At 37.7% G+C, this 22804-nt stretch overlaps 1 protein-coding gene across 19 annotated transcripts in view; it reads right to left on the bottom strand.

Annotated features, from left to right (window-relative positions):
• The window catches only part of ANK3 (ankyrin 3), a 530179-nt gene that overhangs the window by 40632 nt on the left and 466743 nt on the right, over window positions 1-22804 (bottom strand). For all 19 annotated transcript variants that reach the window (XM_081157598.1, XM_081157588.1, XM_081157600.1 and 16 more), the window contains 7 exons: window positions 21797-21951; window positions 6111-6322; window positions 4427-4634; window positions 3387-3483; window positions 2506-2734; window positions 1737-1862; window positions 919-1041 (listed from right to left, as the gene is read on the bottom strand). In XM_081157598.1, the coding sequence (XP_081013724.1) occupies window positions 919-1041; window positions 1737-1862; window positions 2506-2734; window positions 3387-3483; window positions 4427-4634; window positions 6111-6322; window positions 21797-21951 (1150 nt within the window). The remainder of the gene's footprint in view (window positions 1-918; window positions 1042-1736; window positions 1863-2505; window positions 2735-3386; window positions 3484-4426; window positions 4635-6110; window positions 6323-21796; window positions 21952-22804) is intronic.

Raw genomic sequence — 22804 nt, 5'->3', positions numbered from 1 at the left:
GAATAACTATATCCTTAAAAAATGGCCAAGATAAATTTCTTTAATAGAATATAAAATATCAATAGCCATTGAGCACATATTTTACATTACGTCAAACATAAGTTGATTTGTATAATAAAATTTTATATATTACCCATGATCTTGATTATAACAGTTGATACCAGGTGAAACTATGCACAAATGTATATTTTGATACATGGCAATCATATTTAAAAATGTTTAAAGGTCTTTAGTTTGTCTTTTTAAATCATTATTTTGATGATGATTTTACTGAATGTACTGAAGTAGTCTTATGTGGATGAAAAGTGAACTATTCTTTCAGAAAATATATACCCTTTACTCACGTAAGCTAAAAAAATACAACACGTTTCCCACACTTCAGCCCTCTGCAGCTTTTTAGAGATTCAATGTCTAGTCTATGTCTGGTAGAGTAAAAGCAGAAGTGTTCATATTACCTCATCCTCTTGGTCTGACTCTGTCTCCTTTTCGTTCCAAGATGCATTGCAGAGACAAGGAATATTATAATGGACAGCGGGAAAGAACATCGGGATATGAAAAGGACTCAGTAGGGAGCACACAATGCAAGCTGGTTTAGAAGGCAGAGCAAATCAAAAGAAGCCACCAAAACGTATCAAGAACGGCACATCCATGGCAGATGAACGTGTGATGTCCTTTGAGAGCATACAAGTCTATGAACTGCCAGCAGAAGCAGAAGCAATAAACAGAGGACCCCAGCATACGAACCATAGGAATCTGACACCACAGTAACAAGACCGAGCCCCTCGAATACGGAGACCAAGAGAACTTGAGTGTCAAGAGCTGTCACCGTGTGACAAAGCATTCCTTAATTGCATACCAAGGGCGCACCTCTTCAAGGCCAGGGAAAGAAAGCTCAAGTAAACCAATATGAAAAGATACCTTTTTATGTGCTGGCAGGGTGATGTTTAAGTTGCAAACAGCTGTCTGAGGCAGTCCTTTTGTCGTCTTTGGTTCTTTCAGAAAAGACAGACGGCCACAGGGCTCTTGGCTGGTGTCTCTAATCTAGAAGAATTTATATAGTAGACAGTTATAGACTTTTCTAGATTCCTGTCTTTATAAGAGTTAAGCATGGTTGTTTTGTGGAAACCGTCAAGAGGCAGGACAAGTAAAGGGAAAACATGATAAAAATTACATTTCCCCCCAATTGGTCACATTTAAACTCGGCAAGATCGAGAATGTCTGATTCCTAGTCTAAGCACAGGATTGTTGTGTCTGGGTTAAATGCACTTTCTTCCTGTCCAATTTAAATTTCTTTTTCTCAAAGCCTCAGTTTTAGCAACAATAATAACAGCAAATAATAATGACAGTAAGATAACTGCCCTGTGTCCTTCTGTTCTCTGAGGAGAGAGATGGTCTTTCCAGGAGGCCCCTGGGCTCCATCAGAAATGAAGGTGAATCTTGAATACTGAACTTCGCTTTCATCCATCATTTGATTCTGAGCATTAACCAGATATGAGGCATTTTATTATTCTAAGAGTGTTTGGCCTTACAAACACTTGCTTAAACATAAATGATTATTTAGCTGTTTCAAAGGTAAAGACTTTTAATGAATTACAAATCTTTCCTGGCTAGAAACTACACTTGGGTAGAACTAAGACAAAATCTGACCTTGTTCCTATGACTTCAGGTTTGGTGGGATACTTCAAATGGAATAAATTATTAGAAAATTCACAGAGTCTCTGTTGAAGATGATTTACCTTGATGGAAAATGGCAGTCTATTTTCTTTGAAAGCATAAAAGTTAAAAACAAGTTGCTGTCCTCCTTTGATAAGTGGAGCCAGATTTCCATAACAATCAACATAAATAGGCTTTCCTTCCAGAACCTTTTAGAGTAAAAGAAATATATAATTTAATGTTAATTTTAGTTAAAAGAATTTTCAGATTTTAACTCATGTAACATTAATAGAATGACATGTTTCTATGTCACATTTGTCTCCTTATTAGGAAATTACTTCTATGGTTCTGTTTGTCACAAAGATAACTCTTCTCGCTCACAATTCAACAATTGTGATTGGAAACCATATTATGAACACATATAAGACAAAATTATAAATTTCTATTCTAGCAACTTTAAACATGTTTAAGAAAGTATCTGACATCAATCAGATAGACTTTGAAAGGTTTGTGTTTGTTTTACTCTTAGATACTTATCTGATGGCTAGGTTTGGAAAAGGAAGATCATGGTAATGTGTATATACAGACAGTGGCTGTGAAATTAAGATGAACTCAAGGAGCTCCAGGAAAGTGGAAACCATGACTTCGATTCATTAGTAGTACATTTTAACCAACTAAGATATAACCTCAAAAACACTTAAAATAATTTGAGAATGAGTCTATATTATATTTTTTAAACAAAAACTAAAACCAATAATATATTTGATATTTATAGTGAGCACTATTATGGTCTCAAAATAAAACCCCGTATGTGGGGAATATAATCGAATGAACTTGTTCTGAACAAGGTACCTCAATATCTTTGCTTCTTGCGACTTCCTCAAAATTCTCTTGCTGCTCTAAAGTTTTGTCCACTTTGTCATCTGTCATGCAGAAACATCGCAGGGAGGATTCTACAGGATCATTCATTTTGGCAAACACAACAAACTTGGCCATATATGGAACACATATTAATTCTCTGTATAGTTGCGTGGCTAACCCCACCGTTTCTAAAACTTGATGGCAGTCTGCAAGCCAAAATCTGATAAAAAGGGAACCAAATCAAAATAAAAACAAAACGTTAAGTATGAAAATGAAGTGATTTAAACGTCAAATCTTAAAAAAATTAGAGTATAAAGGGAACTAAACCAAAACATCGACTTGATCATCTAAACAAACAGCAGGATGTTCACTCTGTTTATCAAACACAGAAAATGCTAATATTTTTTTCTTTTACCCGTAAAATCCTTGCTCCTTCCAATGGTAAAGTAAGAGATTAAAAACTTCAACAGGAGTAGAAAGGAAGGCTTATCATGGGCATGTGTAAAATTCTTGTTTCCCTCTAACACATACCCATGATAAGCCTTCCTTTCTATTCCTGTTGAAGTTTTTAATCTCTTACTTTACCATTGGAAGGAGCAAGGATTTTATGGGAGAAAACTCCTATAAGTATTTATGAATTAAAGTTGTTAAGAAATTTTACTGGAAGAATCCAGTGTAGCACCTTAGAACTTCCTATGAAAACTGGGCTAAATGACTTATCCCAGTGAATTTTAAAATTTCTGAGTTAGATCTAACTTCACCATCAAAATTGTAAAAAATAACCATACTGATACTGAGCACAACAATTTTTACTTTCCAAAAGGTAATAAAACTAATTCCTTACTGCATTTGGGAATCCTTTATTTCCATACCTGGCTGAAACATTGGTTGTAAAAGAGACACAATCCTTTATAAATGTCAAAGGAGTAGTTCCTGTGATGTCTTCCCACTGAGCAGGTGAGGTGCCCCCTAAGAACAACAGCAGATATGGTGACTTTCATCATGATAGATGCTCCTTGTAACATCTGCATCTTTATCCTGTTCTTCCCGAATTGCCAGTAACTTGCAAAACGTCAACACTTTCAATTAACGACATGTACAAGCGGCAGTTTTCCTCTCTACTCTCCTTTTATACTTTTACTGGCTTATAGGGACCTCCTTGTAAGATATTACTAGATTTTTAAAAAATTACTTTTCTGTCTGGGTACTAATGAATGCATTAAAATTAGGCTAACTAGTTTATAAGTGGATTTTATAAGTGCAATTTGTAAGTGCCAAGATTTATTGTTTCAGATAGACAATATAATTATTTTATTTTTTAATTTTTAAAAAGGCAGTAACTATCAAGAAAGTTAAGAAGCAACTCATTTGTACTGCCTGAATCATTTAATTTCCCAGAGAAAAAGGGTGAATCTGCCATCAAAATTATTCTTAAAGACAAAACAAACAGACAAACACAACTGCCTTGGACTTTCAGTTAAAAAACACATTAGACTGAAAAAAAAATGGGAATTGAGCTCTGGATTCCAGGTGCTTCTCATAAAATGCATTCTCCCCAAAGTCCATCTAATTTCCTGTCATCTAAAGGGTGTTGCTAGGTCCACCACCTCTGTCTAGGTCATGAGAGATTACCTAGATGCTCCAACAGGTTCAATAATATCTCAATAACTTTAAAAGGGCACTATTATTAATATTAAATTTAATAGCAGGAAAACTGTTAATGAATTTTAAATGATACATAATAGCAACATCTTGAAATGACTACAGAGATAATAGAAATGAGGTGATGGACAAATAAAAATGTTTTATTTTTACTCATGCTGGCATTGACGTTTCAAAGGTTTTATGTTTTCATACGGAATCACTGCAAATATTAGCATCAAGAGCAAGTACAGCAAAAACATAGCCAAACCTGTAATGCTGCAGAGAAGGCGCAGATTGGGTGTGGCGTCCCCCTTGTAGCCGTTGGATACGCCTTCTCCCGAGGGCGGGGGCACCGGAATGGTCATTGTGATAGGTTTATGGAATTTCCTTCTTCTTGGTTCCACAGTGACAATTGGGCTAAACGTTGCTTTGTTTCCAAGGATCTTTTTCACAATTTCATCTGGAACAGGCTGAGCCTAGAGACAGAGAAAAGACCTTAGAGGAAAGTGGACATTTTTTATCGCATTGGAAAGTTGACTTTTTAAATGGGAGGAAATAACCAAAAACACGTAAGTAGTAAATGTTTTTTTCTTAATCCCTTCTCACTGTTTCAGGAAGGCGTAAAGACAAACACACAAAACAAACCCAACACAGTAGCAGGAACCAGCCAGCCTGAGCATTTCCTTAATGTAACCCAGACAGCATGAGCTTGTGTGACAGAGAGCGAGTCCCATCTCACAGCAGAGACGAGTCCTAGTCTAATCCACAGTAAAGGACGACAAATGCTGCGTCCAAGGTATTTTAAACCTATGCAGGACATTCAGTGAAACATTACACAGGCAATTTGCACCCATGTAAAAATCGAGGTTTTCAGAGTTAAGCAACAAAAAAGCATTCATGATTTCAAAGGATTTAAATTCTAGTCTCCCAAGCTTAACTTCCTTTCGTTCTCTTTGCCGTTTGGTAACATGCTCCACATGGAAGAGCTGAAGGGAACTTCCTATCGCCGGAACGTAAGGTGGTCTCTCCAGCTAGTGTTTACTGAAGCCTTCCCAGGGCTCCGAGTGCTCAGCTCTAAAAACCCAACTCCTTGGGCAGGAGAGGCAACGCTCAGTTAAAATAGTAAACACTCTATTCATTAACAACACAAATTAAGTTATTTCTGGCTATTTTCCTTATTCAGTAAGAAAAAAAAATACTGGTTAAGTACTGGTTCAGTCTAACTGAAATGAATAAATACATGAAAGACCCCCCTGCCAAGATTTCCAATCAGCTTTCCAAGCCAAAACAAGGCCCAACTGGTTTGGATAAAGCCCAGCATTTACTTAAACCGAAATGTGAAAGCTTGCAAGTTTCACTAGGACTGATTTCTATGATGTGGCATGTTATAGACCAAATCAAATACAGGTTGTTTCTTTAATGGTATATTTGCCCTTTGATGCTTCGGCTGCTCCACATACTGAGACCAATAACCTGCGGTTAAAAAAAGTGATTTCTCATCAGAAATCAGGTAATACTTTTATACAGAAAAACCCTGCCCGGCCGGTGTGGCTCAGCGGGCTAGCGTCCACCCATGAACTAGGTGGTCACGGTTTGATTTCTGGTCAGGGCACATGCCCGGGTTGCGGGCTCGATCCCCAGTAGGGGGCGTGCAGGAGGCAGCCAATGGAAGTTTCTCTCATCGATGTTTCTATCCTTCCTTCCTCTCTTTGAAGTCAATAAAAACATATATATATATAAAAAGAAAAGCCCTAAAATATGTACCTTGTTTAATAAGCCACTAAGCTAACTTGTAATTAATGCTTTTCATTTGAAATGATTAATGATTTCCCCAAATGATCTAATGCTGTAATTAGCAACATCATCAAGATGAGTTATGACAACTGTTTCCAGAGCGGAACATGCTCCCGTGTCCTCTACATATAGCAAGGAGAACTTTCTGTGAACGTTACCTGGAGGCCCACTCGAATTCTTTTGGTAAGAGCACCCTCTGGGAATGATGCCTGGACCAGGGGCACAGTGGTGCTGCTCAGAATCCCACCTTCAGGGCCGATCTGGTTGCTTTCCTGCTTAATCCGTGAAACGACTGCAAAATACTGGGGGAAATCCTTCGTGATAATCCTGCAGATGCGCTTCTTCCCTAACTCTTCTGGGCTATCAAGCTCTGAAAAGACAAATGAATGAAAAAAAGCCATGAGAATAAATCTGTTTCCACAATACCTTGAAACAAACTGGTGTGTCATTTTGATAGTTAAAATTATTTTTATTCAGTAGTCTAAGCAGAGATTTTTTTATGATAAAGAGAAAACTATAGTGACCTTGAAATAATATCAAGCTTTGCAAGAATATTATAAAGCTATTCATACACAGTATTTGTAGAAAAATATTTCTACTGAAGAGGAGCAAATTCTTCAAAAACTGGCATTTTACTATATATGGGCAAATTTCTACTCTCCAAAAGGGACACTTCATTCTGTGATTATTTACATCATCTCCCCTCAAGCTGCCAAAAGTAGGAATGACTCAGAAAAAAGTAGGGCCCCACAAGAAAGTGAACAAGAATGTAAGTATGTCTGAAAGGCTCTAGAACTTTATTTGAAAACCTCTTTAAAATGTTTTTCAATTACCCAAATGGTCAGTAACATCACCACCAGTTCCTGTCTTCCACCAATGGCCCTGCCACATCCTAGCTACACGTGGACACTCCTCTCCTCTCTGTCCTGCTCCAGCCCTACTCCCCTGCCGTCCCAGCTCCCGGGAAGGGCTTTACAGCTTGTTCACTCCTCCAGCCTAACAGCTTTGTCGCACTTTCCTTTGTACTTCCCATCTCAAGGTGAAAGTCCCTGTGATTCTCCGTGTTTTGGAAATGGCTTGCTCTCCTGTCACCCCCCTGTTCGGGCTTGCCTAGATTACGGAGACCCCCTCCTAGCCACGCGCCTCTCCTTACTCCAGCCTAGTCCATCCAGCAAGAGGCACCTTCTTTCAAAAGCCAGGTTTTATACGGCTTTGGTAGGTTCAACTGAAATAAATGATTTAAAAAATCATATGAAATAACAATTTTTTGAGACTAGCCAAGAGTATATCTGGAAAAGCAGATTTGTGAGGGAGAATTTATCTTATAAGATTTAACAACTTACCTAGAAGTATCATAATAAAACAGTTATATAGAGAGACATATAAAATTGTAAGAAATATGTATATTAGATAAATAGGTCAAGGGACAAGAATAGAGAATTAAGAAAGAGATTCAAATTTATATATATATGGTACATATACACACATGTTACATAGACACATACATAGTATATATTTAAGTCCACATCTACTTTTATATATGTATTATATATTTAAATCAATATATTTAAATCAAAGCCATATATTTAAACTTCAAAATAATGGTTTATTTAAAAGATGGTATTAACATAATTGAAAATCTATTTGGAAAAACAAAGCTAAATCATTACATCTTATATATAAGTAAAAATCCCAGCTGCACAAGAGACTTAAGTACTTAAAAAAATTTAAAATATTACCAAAAAAAAAAAAAAGTCAAGAGAATATGTTTTAGCCTTGTTTAGAAAAAAGTTTCCTGCCTAAAACTGAAAACCCAGAAGCTTAAAAGGCAGTTTTGACTATAAAAATATAAAGCTTTCTATGACAAAAATAGTAAACTTGAAACACGAAAGGTAGAGTGGCAAAGATAATGAACCACACACCCGACAAATAAGGGATTAATATGTCCAATACCAACGGCAGCCACGAGTCGGTAAGAAACTGAGAAAGCCAGGAGACATGGCAAAATGTTATAAACAGGCAATTCACAGAAGCTGAAAAATGGCCAACAAACATATATTAAAATGCTCACACTTGATAATTTACATAAAACTACCAATTTAAAACAAGATCAGATCTCCCTCCACACCAGCCTCTTTGTAAGATGAAAGGCTGATAACGTCTTATCCAGGGAAAATTTTCGGAAAACAGGTGTTTTCATCACTGCAAGTGGGGTGTGAATGGCGATAATCTTTTGACAATGTAATTGGGCATCATCTACTCAAAATGAAAACGCGCCTATCATTGGGCCCAGAAATCCCATTTTCTGATCTTTCTTATAAGCACACGCAGAACAGCACTGCTTGCAATGACTAAAGCCTGAAAGAGCCTGAGTGCCCACTGATAAGGGAATGGCTCATCCACACTCTAGACGTTCCTGCAGCTGGTAAACTGGACGATCCAGGTTCACGCATTTGCCAAGTATTTACCGAGGACCCACCATGCGCAGGCGCGGGTCTAGCCACTGCTCACATGGGGAGCCCTGCAGTGGGGTGGGGGTGGGGGTGGGGGGGGGAGGCGGGCACATACCACTAAACAAATATGGAGAAAGTAATCAATGGAGGGCAGGAAATAGAACGTGAACATGGAGGGGGAGAGGGAGGAGAGCTTCTTATTTGAATAGATGGTCAGGAAACACCTCTCTGAGGATATGACGTTTGGGGAGAGGCCTGAGTGAAGCGGGAGCCAGGCAGGGAGTGACTGAGCAGTAGAAAGCTATGAGAGAGGAGAGGGAAAATGACAGCAATATGCATGGTAGGACCCTTTTCAGGGGGAAATGTAATCTGCTCATTTGGATATTATTATAAGAGAAATTGGCAGGAGAAACACTCTAGGCCGTTAGCACTGGCTACTCCCAAGGGGTGAGAAATGGAGTTGGAGGTGAGCAGGTGAGAAGAGGGTGGGGTACAGACAGTGCTACCTTTGGGCTTATACAGCTGCGGTAGTTTTACTTGCTGCAAAATAAAGGGGAAATCCCCAAACCTGGGGGGGGGGGGGGCTGTGGTTTTGTTGTTGTTTGCTACTCACATGAGCCTCTCTTCACACCCCTGATACATACATCCCACGTGCTACCCTCACTGATCGGCGACGATGTCCGCTCCTTGATCAGATATGGAAGCCTGAGGTATGGCTTCTACTTAACAGAAATTTGTAAAATGGTAAAATGGATGGTTAGGCGATTGGATCAGAGGCGTCTTCTCATTTTACAGATTAACCACCAGACTCTGACACAGGAGCACCAAATTAACAGTTGACTGGTGGAGAAAACAGGGTTTAACCCAGGTCAAAGGTGGACCTGGAATTTTGGTCTTTTTTGTTACTAACCATTTCTTTCCTCTATGCTCTGTCCAAACCTAAGCACTGAATCTAATAATCTTTACACAAAGGTGTAAAGAATATTAAAAATGTTAGTATAGAAAAACAGGAAGGAATCAGTTTTGCTCAGGAAAATATTCTGGGGAAGTTTTCACCTATTCAGGAATTGACAGAAAATAAAAGGTCCGTACACAGCAGATACATTCCCTTCCCACGATTTGGCTTATTTTAAAAAAGTCTCCATTCCCCAAGTTCATAACTCATGCTGCAACTGAGAAAGTTCTGGTAATTTGCTTAAACTGCTATGCAGTACACCATCATCTGCTAAGTAGATTTTTTTTTTTACTTTCTGCCTCCAACTTGTGATTATGTTCCTCTTCGGAAATGGCTCGGGACTCCACATAGTGCAAGCCATTTAAGAAGACCCTGTTATGAAATTACATCCTTCAAAAAAGTCAGATTTCCTGAATACCTGTAACAAGCTGTGTAGCTCTGAGTATGACATTTACTCAAGATCAATCTGGACCGGCCAGAGGGCGCGAGGCATCTTTGGGGGGACACTTCTGAGCCATCTGTGTGTGAGTGCTGTGGGTATGTGCACGTGCATTTGTGGGGAGTTGAGGAAGAGGCGGCTCTATCACCCCTGGAGACGGGAATAACAATGGGTTGGGAAGAGCCGCCACTTTGTGTAATGGAGGCCGCCTGGCCGCCTTCATGCTACATGACCTCTGGTAAAGCATTAAAGCCACCCCAAATACAAGTGGGTGTGCACATCTCAGATGAGAGGTAAATGGAGAAGCTCAGATTTCTAACTCCACACTTATCTTTCAGGATTTGCCAATGGTTCAGAGACGCTCTGTGTTGTAAGCACTTTAAAGATTTTTAGCAATTCTTCTGTCACCATTAAAACTTGTATATTGATTGGCCCTCAATGTATATTTTAATAGGGATTTTATAGATAAGCCTCACCCCAAAAGGAACAACCAATGTGGCGATTTTAGGTATTAGAGTCGCCATGCACCATTCTTTAAATAGAATCACGCACACATTCGTTGCCTCTTGAATTATTCAAGATTCCCAGGCCTCTGTATGATGAAATGAAGAAAAGATATCTTCCCTTAACCAGGTTATATTCTGTTTATATGTGTACTTAAAATATTTTAAATGTTTTTTTCTGAAAATAAAAATAGAAATGTAATTTTTAAAAAAAATTAAATATTGGTTTAGAAAAAGCATAATTTCTTTGGTGGGGGAGGTAGGAGAGGGTATTGGGGGGATAAATGGTGATGGAAGGAGGCTTAACTTGGGGTAGTGAACACATAATACAATATACAGATGGTGTATTATAGAATCGTACACCTGAAACCTATATAATTTTAATAACCAATGTCACCCCAATAAATTCAATAAAAAATAAAATAGAAAAAAAAAAGCATAATTTCTTCAAGAGCTAGAGTTGGATATCTGCATAAGTAAGAAAATAAATGATGTAGAGAGTAGGTAATGTGAGGAGGCAAGAGGAAGAGGTAAACACCAATTAGTAAAGTCACTATGGAATTCTTATGACCTCAAAAATCTATCACAAGATCTTATTGGCTATCAACAGAACAGAGGTTAAATAAACTATGATATAGCCCTACTATGAAATACTGTGCAGTATTAAAAAGTGAGGTAGGAGTATATGTTGTGATACATAAACCTCGAAGGCACGTTAAATTATAGTCACACAAAATATAAAAATTGACTAATCACATCTTTACATGTCTGTGTAAATTCATATAGTTTACATAAAAATTAGGGTAGGGGGAAAGAGAAGAGGAAAATTATAATTCATATTATAATAAATGTATACACATGTATCATTACATGGGTAATAATACTACCATGCTAGTATTAATAATATAATACACACATATTAGCTATTAGCATTTTAAAGTTGACTCAACTCAAGCACATTCTTCTCTGTTTCTTGCTTTTAAAAAAACAAGCTGACTCTTCTTTCCTCTCTCTGAAATCAATAAAAGATATATTTAAAAAACAAAACAAAAACAAAAACAAGCTGAAACAAAAAAGTGAAATGACCTTAGCTGAAAGTCTGAAATCAGGTAACTAAAGACTCAGCTGGCTAAAAGTTGCAGGAGGGAATGGAGAAAAGGCTCTGGCACTCAGCTACTGTGAGGCCCTGACTTGTGGCCATGTTACCTGGCAACCTTACCACAGGGCTTTTATTCTACTTATAATTTTGATATATTATTATGGTGTATTAAAATTAGATTTTCTTTGTATAAAATGTAAAGTAACCATAGTAAATTACATTAAATTAGATAATGTTTGATATTGAGGCCTGGCTCATTGTAGGTGTTCAATTAATATCCATTGAACAAAAAAATCAAATGGAAATTAATAAGACTCATACTTTTCGTACCAAATAACTGAAATAATTCTTTAAACTCTTGCTCTAAAACAGGTGCAGTAGTAGAGACTGGTTATTGTTTATTCTTTCAATAGGTTTTTAAATAAAAAAATTGTATGTGAAAAAATGGATCTAGTCTTCCTGCTTTGTATCCATAATAAAGTCTACTACGTCCATGTGTTAATAACTCAGAAACTAGTTTAGTTAATGGATGTTTAACCAAACTGAATTAAAACCTCATGAGAATATAAAACTCTTCTGATAATTCTGTGATACAATCTAAAAAGGCATCTTGAGGTCCCTTTACCCATGGGGGATAAGTTTCCAGATCCTTTTTCCTATTCATACATACCTATGGTAAAGTTTAATTTATAAATCAGGCACAGTAAGAGATTAACAATAACTAATAATAAAATAGAGCAATTAACAATATACTGTAATCAAACTTATGTGAATGTGGGCTCTCTCTCTGATAACCAGTCCCATAACCAAGACGGCATTGTGACTAAGGCGTGGATAACATATACAGTGTGGATGCACTGGGCAAACGGATGATTCACATCCTGGTGGGACAGTGTGAGGTTTTTTTTTTTAAATATATCTTTATTGATTTCAGAGAGAGGGAGGGAGAGGGAGAGAGAGAGAGAGAGAAACATCAATGATGTGAGAGGGTCATTGATTGGCTGCCTCCTGCACTCTCCCTGCTGGGGATCAAGCCTGCATCCCAGGCAAGTGCCCTGACCGGGAATCAAACCTCGATCTTCTGGATCACAGGTCTATGCTCAACAGCTAAGCCATGCAGGCCAGGTAGACAGTGTGAGATTTTATCACGCTACTCAGAATGGCATGCAATTTAAAACTCGTGAACTGTTTACTTCTGGAATTTCTCATTTAATATTTTAGGGTTGCAGTTGACCACAGGTAACTGAAACTGTGGAAAGCAAAATCATGATTAGGGGGGACTATTGTATCAGAAAAGACAGATTTCCAGGCAAACAGTAATAAAGTCTGATAATGTAAAAATGGAACAACATCAGTGTTCTTTCCAGGACTGAATTTATATGCATTCAGATTTTAAAATGCTCTATTACTTAGGCCAGAAGCAGCAATTGTCAAGAATCTTTGCTTTGTTCCCTTTCCACACAGAGGTAAATCCAACACGATTATCTGCAGCACAGATGTGATGCCTGTATCACATTCATACCCACCGCGAAGCCAGCTCCTAGTGCAGTGTACCCCAAGCAACGCCCGTGCTACATATTAAAAGCACGGATTCCGAGGTTTCTCTCGTGGAGATTCTGACTTGGTCAGCCAGGGGCGGAACCTGAAAATCTGCATTTAACATTCAATCCTGGTGACTATGACTTGACTGACACATTTGGAAAGTAGACTGTCACCCTGTACCTGTCCTTACAAATTCAGAACCCAAAGTATTAAAAACACAACAACAGATCCTATAAAAAACAATTCAAGGATGGTTCGGTACAAGAAGAGGAGCTTATAGGGTAATAATAAATGCCCATTATTTTTAAACAGCTTTATTTTTTATTGAGGATACACTAAACCACTCCATAGCTATACAGTAAATGGAGAAAAGGGCATAAAAATCAAGAGCTTCTACCTTTCAGGGTGATCCTTAATGCCAGAGAATATGAAAGGAGCCCCTTCCCTCTTTTAAATTGTTATTAGTAAAGTTTTCACCCCCCCTTCCAAAAAAAAGAGATTGAAGGGAAGACAGAGGTGAGCTCTGAACAAGGTAGTTTGTCCAGGAGAAGGCCAGAATTTACACCCACTGAAAGTCTACTCTGTGGCGGGTCAGCTGTTGGACCTACGCAGCATTATGGTAGAGCAGGGGTCTGAGGGTCAGAGGTTACATGATGCCCAAATTGACTTGGCTGGTCTGCCTTAGAGCTGAGATTAGAAACTAGGTCCAGAAACAGGGCTGGGGAGAAGGGATGAAGTCATAGACATGTTGATAAGTGGATGAATAATGGATAGATCTGCAAATACTCTGGTCCAAAGGGGGCCATGCCTTCTGACTGGTCCACTCTATGAGCAGAAAGGCCTGATTGCAGCGGCACTTCCTGCTACACAACACACAGAAGCTAATGTTCTACAGCTTTCTTGCCTCACTGATTAAGGATAAATTTCTTAAGCACCTTGTAACTCATTTAGTTTGTATTTGTAAAAGGTGGGGCTGCATTGTCTGCAACTGAGATATTTTCAAACAGAGCAGTAAGAATTATAAAATGCTTTGCAGATATGAATGGTTATGGAGATCATACTACAACGAAGCATAAATCACAGAACTGAAGTCATGTTCCTACTAAACGAGTTAGTCTTAAAGCTTTCAAATGATCATCCTGATCAGTTTTGCCTTACGCTTACGTATACATGACTAAATGCCTCAATAATTTGGGTAAATGGGGCCATGACTCTTTTGCCTATATCAAATTTGTTTTCTGAAGGCCCTTTGTGACCTGGTCATAAGGAGGAGAGCCTCAAGGTTTCACAAAGGGTGAATTCTATATCTAGGGTTTAATTTCTGGTCAGGCCAATGCTCTGCTCAGCTTACTCCTCTAAGAATGGAATATCTGATATTGAGGGGCAGGAAAAAAATGGAAACTTAGAATGTTAGAATTCAGCCTTGGCCAGCGTGGCTCAGTTGGTTGATGGTCATCCCATGCACCAAAATGTCACTGGTTCGACTCCTGGTCAGGGCACATGCCCTGGTTGCGGGCTCAATCCCCAGTAGGGGGCGTGCAAGAGGCAGCCCATCAATGTTTCTCTCTCACATCAATGTTTCTCTTTCTCCCTCTCCCTCCTCTCTCTCTAAAATTAATAAAAACATATTTTTTAAAAAGAATGTTAGAATTCGAAAGGGCAAGCTAACCAGTATGGGTCTTTGGAAATCCCACTGGTGACAGGTGATTTGGATTCAAATCCAGCTCCCCAACCAGTAAGCTTGGACCTTGGATAAGTTCCTGAACTCTGAGTCCTACATTCCTTGCCAATAAGATCAGGATAAGAAAAGTTTCCTCTGGGTGGACAGGACAAATAAATGATCGAAAATCATCAGCATAGTTCTGTTCACATAATAACTTAGGTTACATATTCTTTCTAAGGCCACGAGGATGGAGAGGAGAGGCAGAGAGTTGGTGGTAGTTCTAAGCTTGGATTTTTTTTTTTTTTTTAACTATCACACTATCCCAGTTTTGTATGTCTACAGTGTATAAATCTGAATTACTATCACTTTAATTTCATTCCATTTTTTAAAGGAAAACTTCACCAGGTACAGAAAACTAAATATCAGATAAATTGAGGGAAATAAAGGAAATAAAAGATAAATCTATAACATTCAACTCTAGCTGTAGAATATACGGAATAGAGCACTTGTAATAAATTCACTGCACTATTTCAGAAAATCACTGACATTTCTTTGGAATTAAAATTCAGCTCCATCCGAATATGCAACTTTTGTACCAAGCCCACCTAAGATGCTACAGGAAAAAACACACATCAAAAGATATAACCTGATCTTCCTCCCTCAAAGTAAACGTAAGAGGAATCTTTTCTATTTTTTTCAACTTTTAAAATAATTATAGATTCATGGGAAGATGCAAGGACGGTACAGAGAGGTCTCATATAGCTCTGTAATTTTAGTAACTTAGCTCATATTCTTAACCAAACCTGGAATCTGCTTTAAGTCCGTGTGGATCAGCATTATTTTACATCTTTACCCAAGGTAGGGCCATCTTTGTTATTCAGATATGCACAATGTATGAAGTGCTATGATGCAGAATATCTGGAAAAAGTGATATACCTGTTTTTCTTTCTCTCCAGTTTTAGCAATCCATATAATTTCTAACAATCATATATCTTAAAAGTTAGAAAACTAATTTTTAATCACCACGTGCCTTTCCTCTGTCCCCTGGACCTCCTCTCCCCATTTGGTTGTGGCATCCCTTCCTTTAAATAGTTGCTTTCTCTCTTGGGTCTGGGTCTCTGAATTACTATCACCAAAAGCAGGAGCATCACCAAAAGTAGGGGCATCTGCCTGGGTACAGATCATTCATTTCATTCATTCAACAAATTATGATAAAGTAACAGCACGGTGCCAAGAGCTGTTACCTGCACTGAGCATAAAGGCTCAGTCCACGTCAGAGCCAGTCCCTGCCCTCATGGACTTTACAGTCCACCAAGGCAGAGAGCAAAGTTCAAAACTGCTTATTACAGAAGAAGACAGGCCGGGTATTGTGTATTACTAGGTGGGTCTAACTCAGCTGGGGTTTAAGGAAGACTTCCTGGAAGAAGAGAACTGAGGGAGCAATGTAAAAGCAAGTTAGTATTATGTTATGGTTTAATTAATAGTTTTTGGTATGCTTTTTTTGGTACCCCAACCACAATTCTGAGTTAAGTTCAGTTTTGACTCTTTCTCCAGTATTTTTCAAGATTGTTAATAGATTTCTCCAATAGGTGGTGCTGTGTACAACATAAACCTACAGATTTCACTTCTCATTGCTCAACTGCTTCTACAATCTAACTTGACACTTTAAGATTACTACTTGTCTCATGGCTGATAAATTAAAAACAAGCAAGTTCAACTGAACTGAACCAAAGCAGTAATTTTTAATGGAGAAGTCTGTTTCTAAAATATTGTCGATATAGTTAATCAGTCATGAAAAATTTAATTTCTGTTACATAGCACTGTAAGTATCAATTTTCCTTTCCTGACTCCAATTACAATAGTATAATTTATTAAATCTAAAATGTAGTATCTTAAAATCTCATTTGCTCTCATCTGAAACTTCAGCAGTGACAAGTGAAACAATATTTTCTTAGAATTATAACATTGTTTGGAGAACTTCAGCAACATTTTGTTCCAATTCAGTGGCGGATTTTAAAATTATAGCATAATTCATATATCCTCAAAGCATTCTTGAGATACTAAGGTAGCAATAATTTTGATTTTAAAACCTAATAGATGTGTAAGACAAAGTCTACACACTGTCCAGAGCGGTGTTGTCTAAAAGAAATACAATGCAAGCCGCATATGTAATTTTAAATATTCTTATTGCCACACTAAAAAATAAGCAGGTACAGGTGAAATTAATTTTTACAATGTTATATTTAGGCCAGTATATCCAAAATATTACCATTTCAACATGTAACCAACATAAAAATTTTAAATAAGATATATATTTATTTTGGGGGGCTGTACTAAATCTTTGTATATCTGGTGTATTTTACATTTGTAGAATATATATCTCAGTTTGTACAAGCTCCCATTTCCAGTGCTCTATAACCACATGTAGCTAGTGGCTACTTTATTGGACAGTGCAGGATAAAGTATTTCTCAGTCTAATCAATTTTTAAGTTAAGATCTCGAAGAAGGAAGGATTCTCCTACCAATAAATACTCCCAGGTCCAGCATAACTGCAAACTACAAAACACCCCTTGGGGTCTGACTTTGGAGGCACAATTTTAAACATGTTTAACTGAACTCTGTGAGTTTAATTAAAGTACGGTTTTAATTAAACTTCAATCTGGTGTACTTTAAAGATGATGTTTTTTGGGGGAAGCAGAACAAATATTTTCTGTTTTGCACTATCTTTTTCTCGACTGAGAAAACATGAATTGACAAGTGCTAGAACAAGATCTGTGTCTGCTGCCAAAGGGAGAAGTGGCTCCTGCCACACGATACCTTGGTGGTAACAGCAGGTTCTTCACACCCAGACCAACTGCCCTGTGTCATTCTAGCCTCTTCCCAGAGTAGAGCTTTGCTGACACACCTGCTGCATTAGCATAACCACAGATGCTCCGGCTCTGGGCTTGCTGCTGACAGAAATAATCCTTAATTCCACCTTATTTTGCAATGACAATATCCTTTTGAGTCATACATGACCTGGGAGGGTTACCTGGTTAGTAATGGAAAATTTAAACAGCGGCTGACATTTATGTAACATTTTTGTTCCACACAAAGGACTTTCAGAGGCATCCTTCATTTGAGAACATACAGAGGCAAAGGAGTATTGCAGAAAACCAACTAGAGTTAGAGTCAAAAGGCCAGATTTTGGAAGTCTCAACCTATTTATTATTTCCTGAGAGGGTAGCGGTGATGGGATGATTGTCACCACTATCAACTGTGACCACGGCTTCTACCGGCCCTGGTGGTGTCTGTGTGATTAGAAAAGGGGCCCACTAGGGGTGGACCCAGCCCTGCAGGGACAGGGCTTGGCAACTAGACAGTAGTTTTGAGAAAATTAGGCAAGAGTGCCCCCCTGTCCTGCAGGCAGGCCTCAGAGCATATGGCTTGGCCAAGTGGGACAGGCAAGCCTGCAGCCCCACTTGCTCTCCTGCACAACTGTACATGGCAGCCGACTACGACACACCGACTGCGTGCTTCATGTATCAGACGCCCCGCTAAGAACTTTGCCTCTATTAGCTCATCTGTTCCCCGTTAGTGCCCTACGAGGTAGCCTCGCTTTAGAGATTTAAACCAAAGTTTAGAGAGATTGGTCAGAGTCATACAGCTAGTGAAGGGTGGAGCCAGGATGGGGATTCTGGTCTATGTGACGTCCATAGATCATGATCCTAACAACCACATTACTCTGGGCGAATTCTCTTCCAACTTGAACTTGTCTTTCCCTGGAGTTATTCTAACCACTAAATTTCATTTTGCACATGGGAAATTTTTGCAAGTTTTAAAATGCTATAGAAACATAATCTAATCAATGATCGAAAGATTGGCTAAGATGATTTTTAAATACTTGGGTTATAAATGAAGCACACAGATGAGTTATAAAGTAGCATGTAGAATTCATTTATGAAAAAGAGTTTAAAAGGAAACATTTGCAATGACAGGTATTTTCAAGGGTCACTTGCCATAGGTGACAGATAAGGCTTAATTGTTATGAACTGGGACAATTAATATGTTAAGTAAAATAATAGTAGAATGATTTCTTTCTCTTTTTCTTTAAAGTCTTGAGTGATCTGGTCACTGGTTTAGTGGTTTATTTTATTTACTGTTTTTACCCTGGTAATTAACAACTATTCAAGAACAAAAAAGGGACAGAGCTGAGAGGGCCGAGATAACATAAAACCTCCTACATGGTGTTTATACAATGTATATATTGTGTTTCTCTTTCCTAGAAAACTGACTAGTTGGACCTTGAAGGGAAAAGAGGGTTGCTTTTTTTTTTTTAGAGCTAGATTGATTTTTATTTCTGCCTGCCTGTTTTTACAGGGGGGATGTTCCAATAAGAATGAAATTTCTTTGGGAACAGGAGAAGAATGGTGGCAAGAGGAGCTTGAGCTTGGTATGGAATCTGATCAAAGGAGGACCAGTTATAAAAGGTGTGTAGTGGTTCCTTCATTATTGTTATTTTAAAATTCAATATGTGAAGAAAACCACCGTGCCTTGAAAATGTACGCTGCACTGGCTCTCCAGTGCTTGATTCTTTAAACCTGGAAGTATTTACATTTTCTTTTAATTGTCTAAAATGGAACCAAAGTTTATCTGGTCTTTAAAAATGTAGCATAGACACTCTATCTACTATTTCCAAGATAACACAGGACCCGGGACAGAGGGCTATATCTTCATTTCTTTAAAACATCTTAGTATGGCAGTGTTTGGGGAATCATTTGTCTAGGCAAAGATATGACTGATTCCTATTTGAAAATTGGTTTATTAAAAACAAAATAAAGACATATCAGCATGAAATCATGGAAGTCCATTCCATACAAATATTTTTAAAATTCTACTTCTGCCTGATAGGACATACTATAATTTATACTAAAAATAGAAGCAAAATATATTAGAATGTTCAGTGTTTTTGCTAGAACTGCAGTATCCAATGAGGTAGCCACTGGTCCCATGCGACTATTTTAAAAAAGAGTCAAAAGACTAATGAGAACTTTCCTCCATAAAGCTATATCCTATAATGAGGTTCCTCCTTCTGCCCACTCACCGGGATTGGGGGAGTGTCTAAATCACCACTGTGCCTGACCTGGTGACTCAGAGGTGATTAAGACATGTGCCCTGCCCTCAGGAGCTTACAGTACCAACGTAGCTATCCATTAAAAACAGAAAATGCTGTCCAGTAGATGCTACATTTTAAAAATTAGTAGTCAACATTAGCATTTAAGAAATACTGGTTATATAAGAATATTTTTATTTTTAGATTTCATTTTTCTTAAAACAACAAAAACAAAAAAACCTTCTATGGAAAGCCCATTTCTCTTATTCTCTCCAATTTTTATTCTGAATTACCTGTGTTCTCTTATTATTTTCAAAATGCTAATTCAATTCATTCTCTTAGGATTTATTCTTTTTAAAACTTTTGATTGTAAATTCTTATAAATTTCCTTCTAAAAGAACAACTGTATTTCATGCTTTATAAGTTAAGGTAATAAAAATTAGAAATCTTAATTACCATTGCATGTTCCTATCCATGTGAAATCATTTGAAGTTGGAGATGGTATGTGATATATCAGTATTACGTAGAGACATTTAAAGTATGGTCATTAAATATATCACATTTAAAATGGCTACACTTCTGGACATTTAAATCTACAAGTTTGTAGGAATTTTCCTCTTTAAGTTTATTTTGTTCTTCACAAGATACACATTTCTAAAATAAGGGGGATACAGTTAAACATTTTTGAAAACAAGTAGGACTAGGTTTCAGCCCGGTGATGCTACTTAGCTGGGGTAACCTTAGTTACTTGACCTGTCTGCACTCCAGTTCCCTTACCTATAAAGTGGGATTAAAACTTCCCACTTCGCAGCACTATGCTTTCATTTCAAATATTCTTATATGAAGACAGTTATCAGTGCCTCACAAATGCTAGACACTCAACAATCATTAGTTTCCTCCTACCTTGCTCTAAAGACACGTTGAAATTCTTGGTTGGATGTAATTTACTGTGTCTTATACGAAACCTTTGGTGTGACAATTTTTCAGTCTATAGAATAATGAATATAATAGCGACAACAGCTGATATTTACCAAGGGCTTACTAAATGTGACAGGGACTGTATTTCATTCATCTTCACATAATTACTTTTTCTTAACGACAATCCTATAAAGTAAGGAAGGTAATCCCCATTTTACAGAAGTAACAAAGGCTCACAGGGATCAAAGAACTTGCCCATGGTCAGCCCTCAAACACCCTTGAGTCTGTGGAGCTCCTCTGTCCACACTCTGAAACCAGGAGAGACTTTTCTGGAAGCATTCCAGAACTGAGTGAACGGGACACTCTGAGTGAGTTTTAGGGTACAGTGTGTGAGTTGTCTCTCCATTAAAGCTGTGATTTAAAACAACTGCTGAATCTGTAGTTATTAGGAAGTCCGTACAAGGTAAAGATTGGCTTTATTTTATGGTGAGCGTGGTCTGTAAAACTGCATCAAGTACCTACTCTTAAAACAAGCCTATTCCCAGTGTCCACTCAGAGAAAACGCCATGAGCGAGGGCCAGCCAGCCTGAAGGTGGCGAGGAGGTGACACGCTCGGCTATACGTCGCTCTCACAGGCCAAAGACTAACACACTCAAGTATCAGGCTCTAATGATTAGCCGGAAGCGTATTTTTTTAAAAACGGATTATAGCTCCAGAGAAATTAAAAATTCATGAAGAACACTGAAAGAATCTGGGAGAAAACCGAGATAAAAGAAAGGGTCCAGAAAGAATACTTCCAAAAATAAGATGTAAACGTATTTTCTTAAAAATGCTCCGCATTCTTTGCATACCTCCCATTATTATCTCACCCCTCCTCATACATTTTTGACTTAGAAAACTTTCTTGGGTTTTGGAAACATTGATGTATTTGACGAAAGACTGAAAGAATCCCAACAGTACTTATATATCAGTATTATGGGGAAAACGTTTGTTAGATTAAAAGGAACTTCATGCCTTAGATACAGACGACAGCAACAGCAATAAATGGTGACGAACCTGATTCCGAGCTTGACATACAAATGTGTGAAATGCAAGGACTGTTTCTTTTAGTCAAGTTATTCCTTTGATTTTTTTTTTTTCCCTGCAGAGATTTACAGAAACAAGGAATCATCATAATTACCTTCATCCATGCCATTGAGTAACTCAGTTAAATCTTCATTTTTACTGTCAAACTGATGTTCCTTCCACGTTTCTCCATTTTCACTTCGAAGGACAATGAGTTCTCTCTCTTTTTCTCTCATAGACCCAAAGTGAGGTATTTCCACTATGACAGGGCTGGAAAAAAATCCACATTATTTTGGAATCAAATTAACCATATTTATAGTATCATACTTTAAAAAAAATGTCTCATTAACAGTATTCGTTTGAAAACCAGAGGTGCCACTAAGGTTGGGAATGATTTCAAAGCTGCAGAATCATTTGCTAATTAATAATATATTAGAAGCTTGAAAACATGCCATCATTCATTCATTCATGGACAATTCTTGAGGACCTACTGTAGGTTAGGCTTTCGATTTAATGGGGGAGTGGGGAGTATTTAGCATGTATAAAAAGAAATTTTGATTCAAGGAATTGAAAAGTATAAAAATAGACCATAAGAAAGTTGGTCCATTTTTAAAAACACAATAGGTATATTATATTATACAAAATGCTAATGATTTAAAAGGACACGGTCATTTCTTTAAAAAAGAAATTCTGTAAATTTCCTATTTTAAAGATTACTGATTTTGCCCCCCTTAGCAAGAAAACAGTCAATATAACAATCCACTCCTCCAACAGTCCGTTTCCATGACTTTCGTAGCCTATGCAGTTAAGACAGTTTCTCTGATTTTCAATTTGTGAAATGGTAGAGGGCAGCTTCATTCCCTAGCTCTAGTATACCCTGCAAAGGAATATTTAAATTTTCTGGAAAAGCACTTGCACTTGTTGGTTTGAAATGATCATATCACAACCTGTTAACTTGTGACAGTGTCCTTTTGCAAAAGAATGGCTGCAAATGGAAGATAGCCAATCACGCACAGGAACAATTTTGTCAAATACAAAAAATAGGATAAATGCTACAAAAAAATGAATGGACGTAAGCAGAACACAATCACATGCAGTTCATGTAGCTGGATTGTGCAGCTTT

This window comes from Miniopterus schreibersii (genome assembly GCF_964146895.1).
Source record: "Miniopterus schreibersii genome assembly, chromosome: 14".
Lineage (NCBI taxonomy): Eukaryota > Metazoa > Chordata > Mammalia > Chiroptera > Miniopteridae > Miniopterus > Miniopterus schreibersii.
Note: the sequence above shows the minus strand (reverse complement) of the source record. Positions and strands in the feature narration are given on the sequence as shown.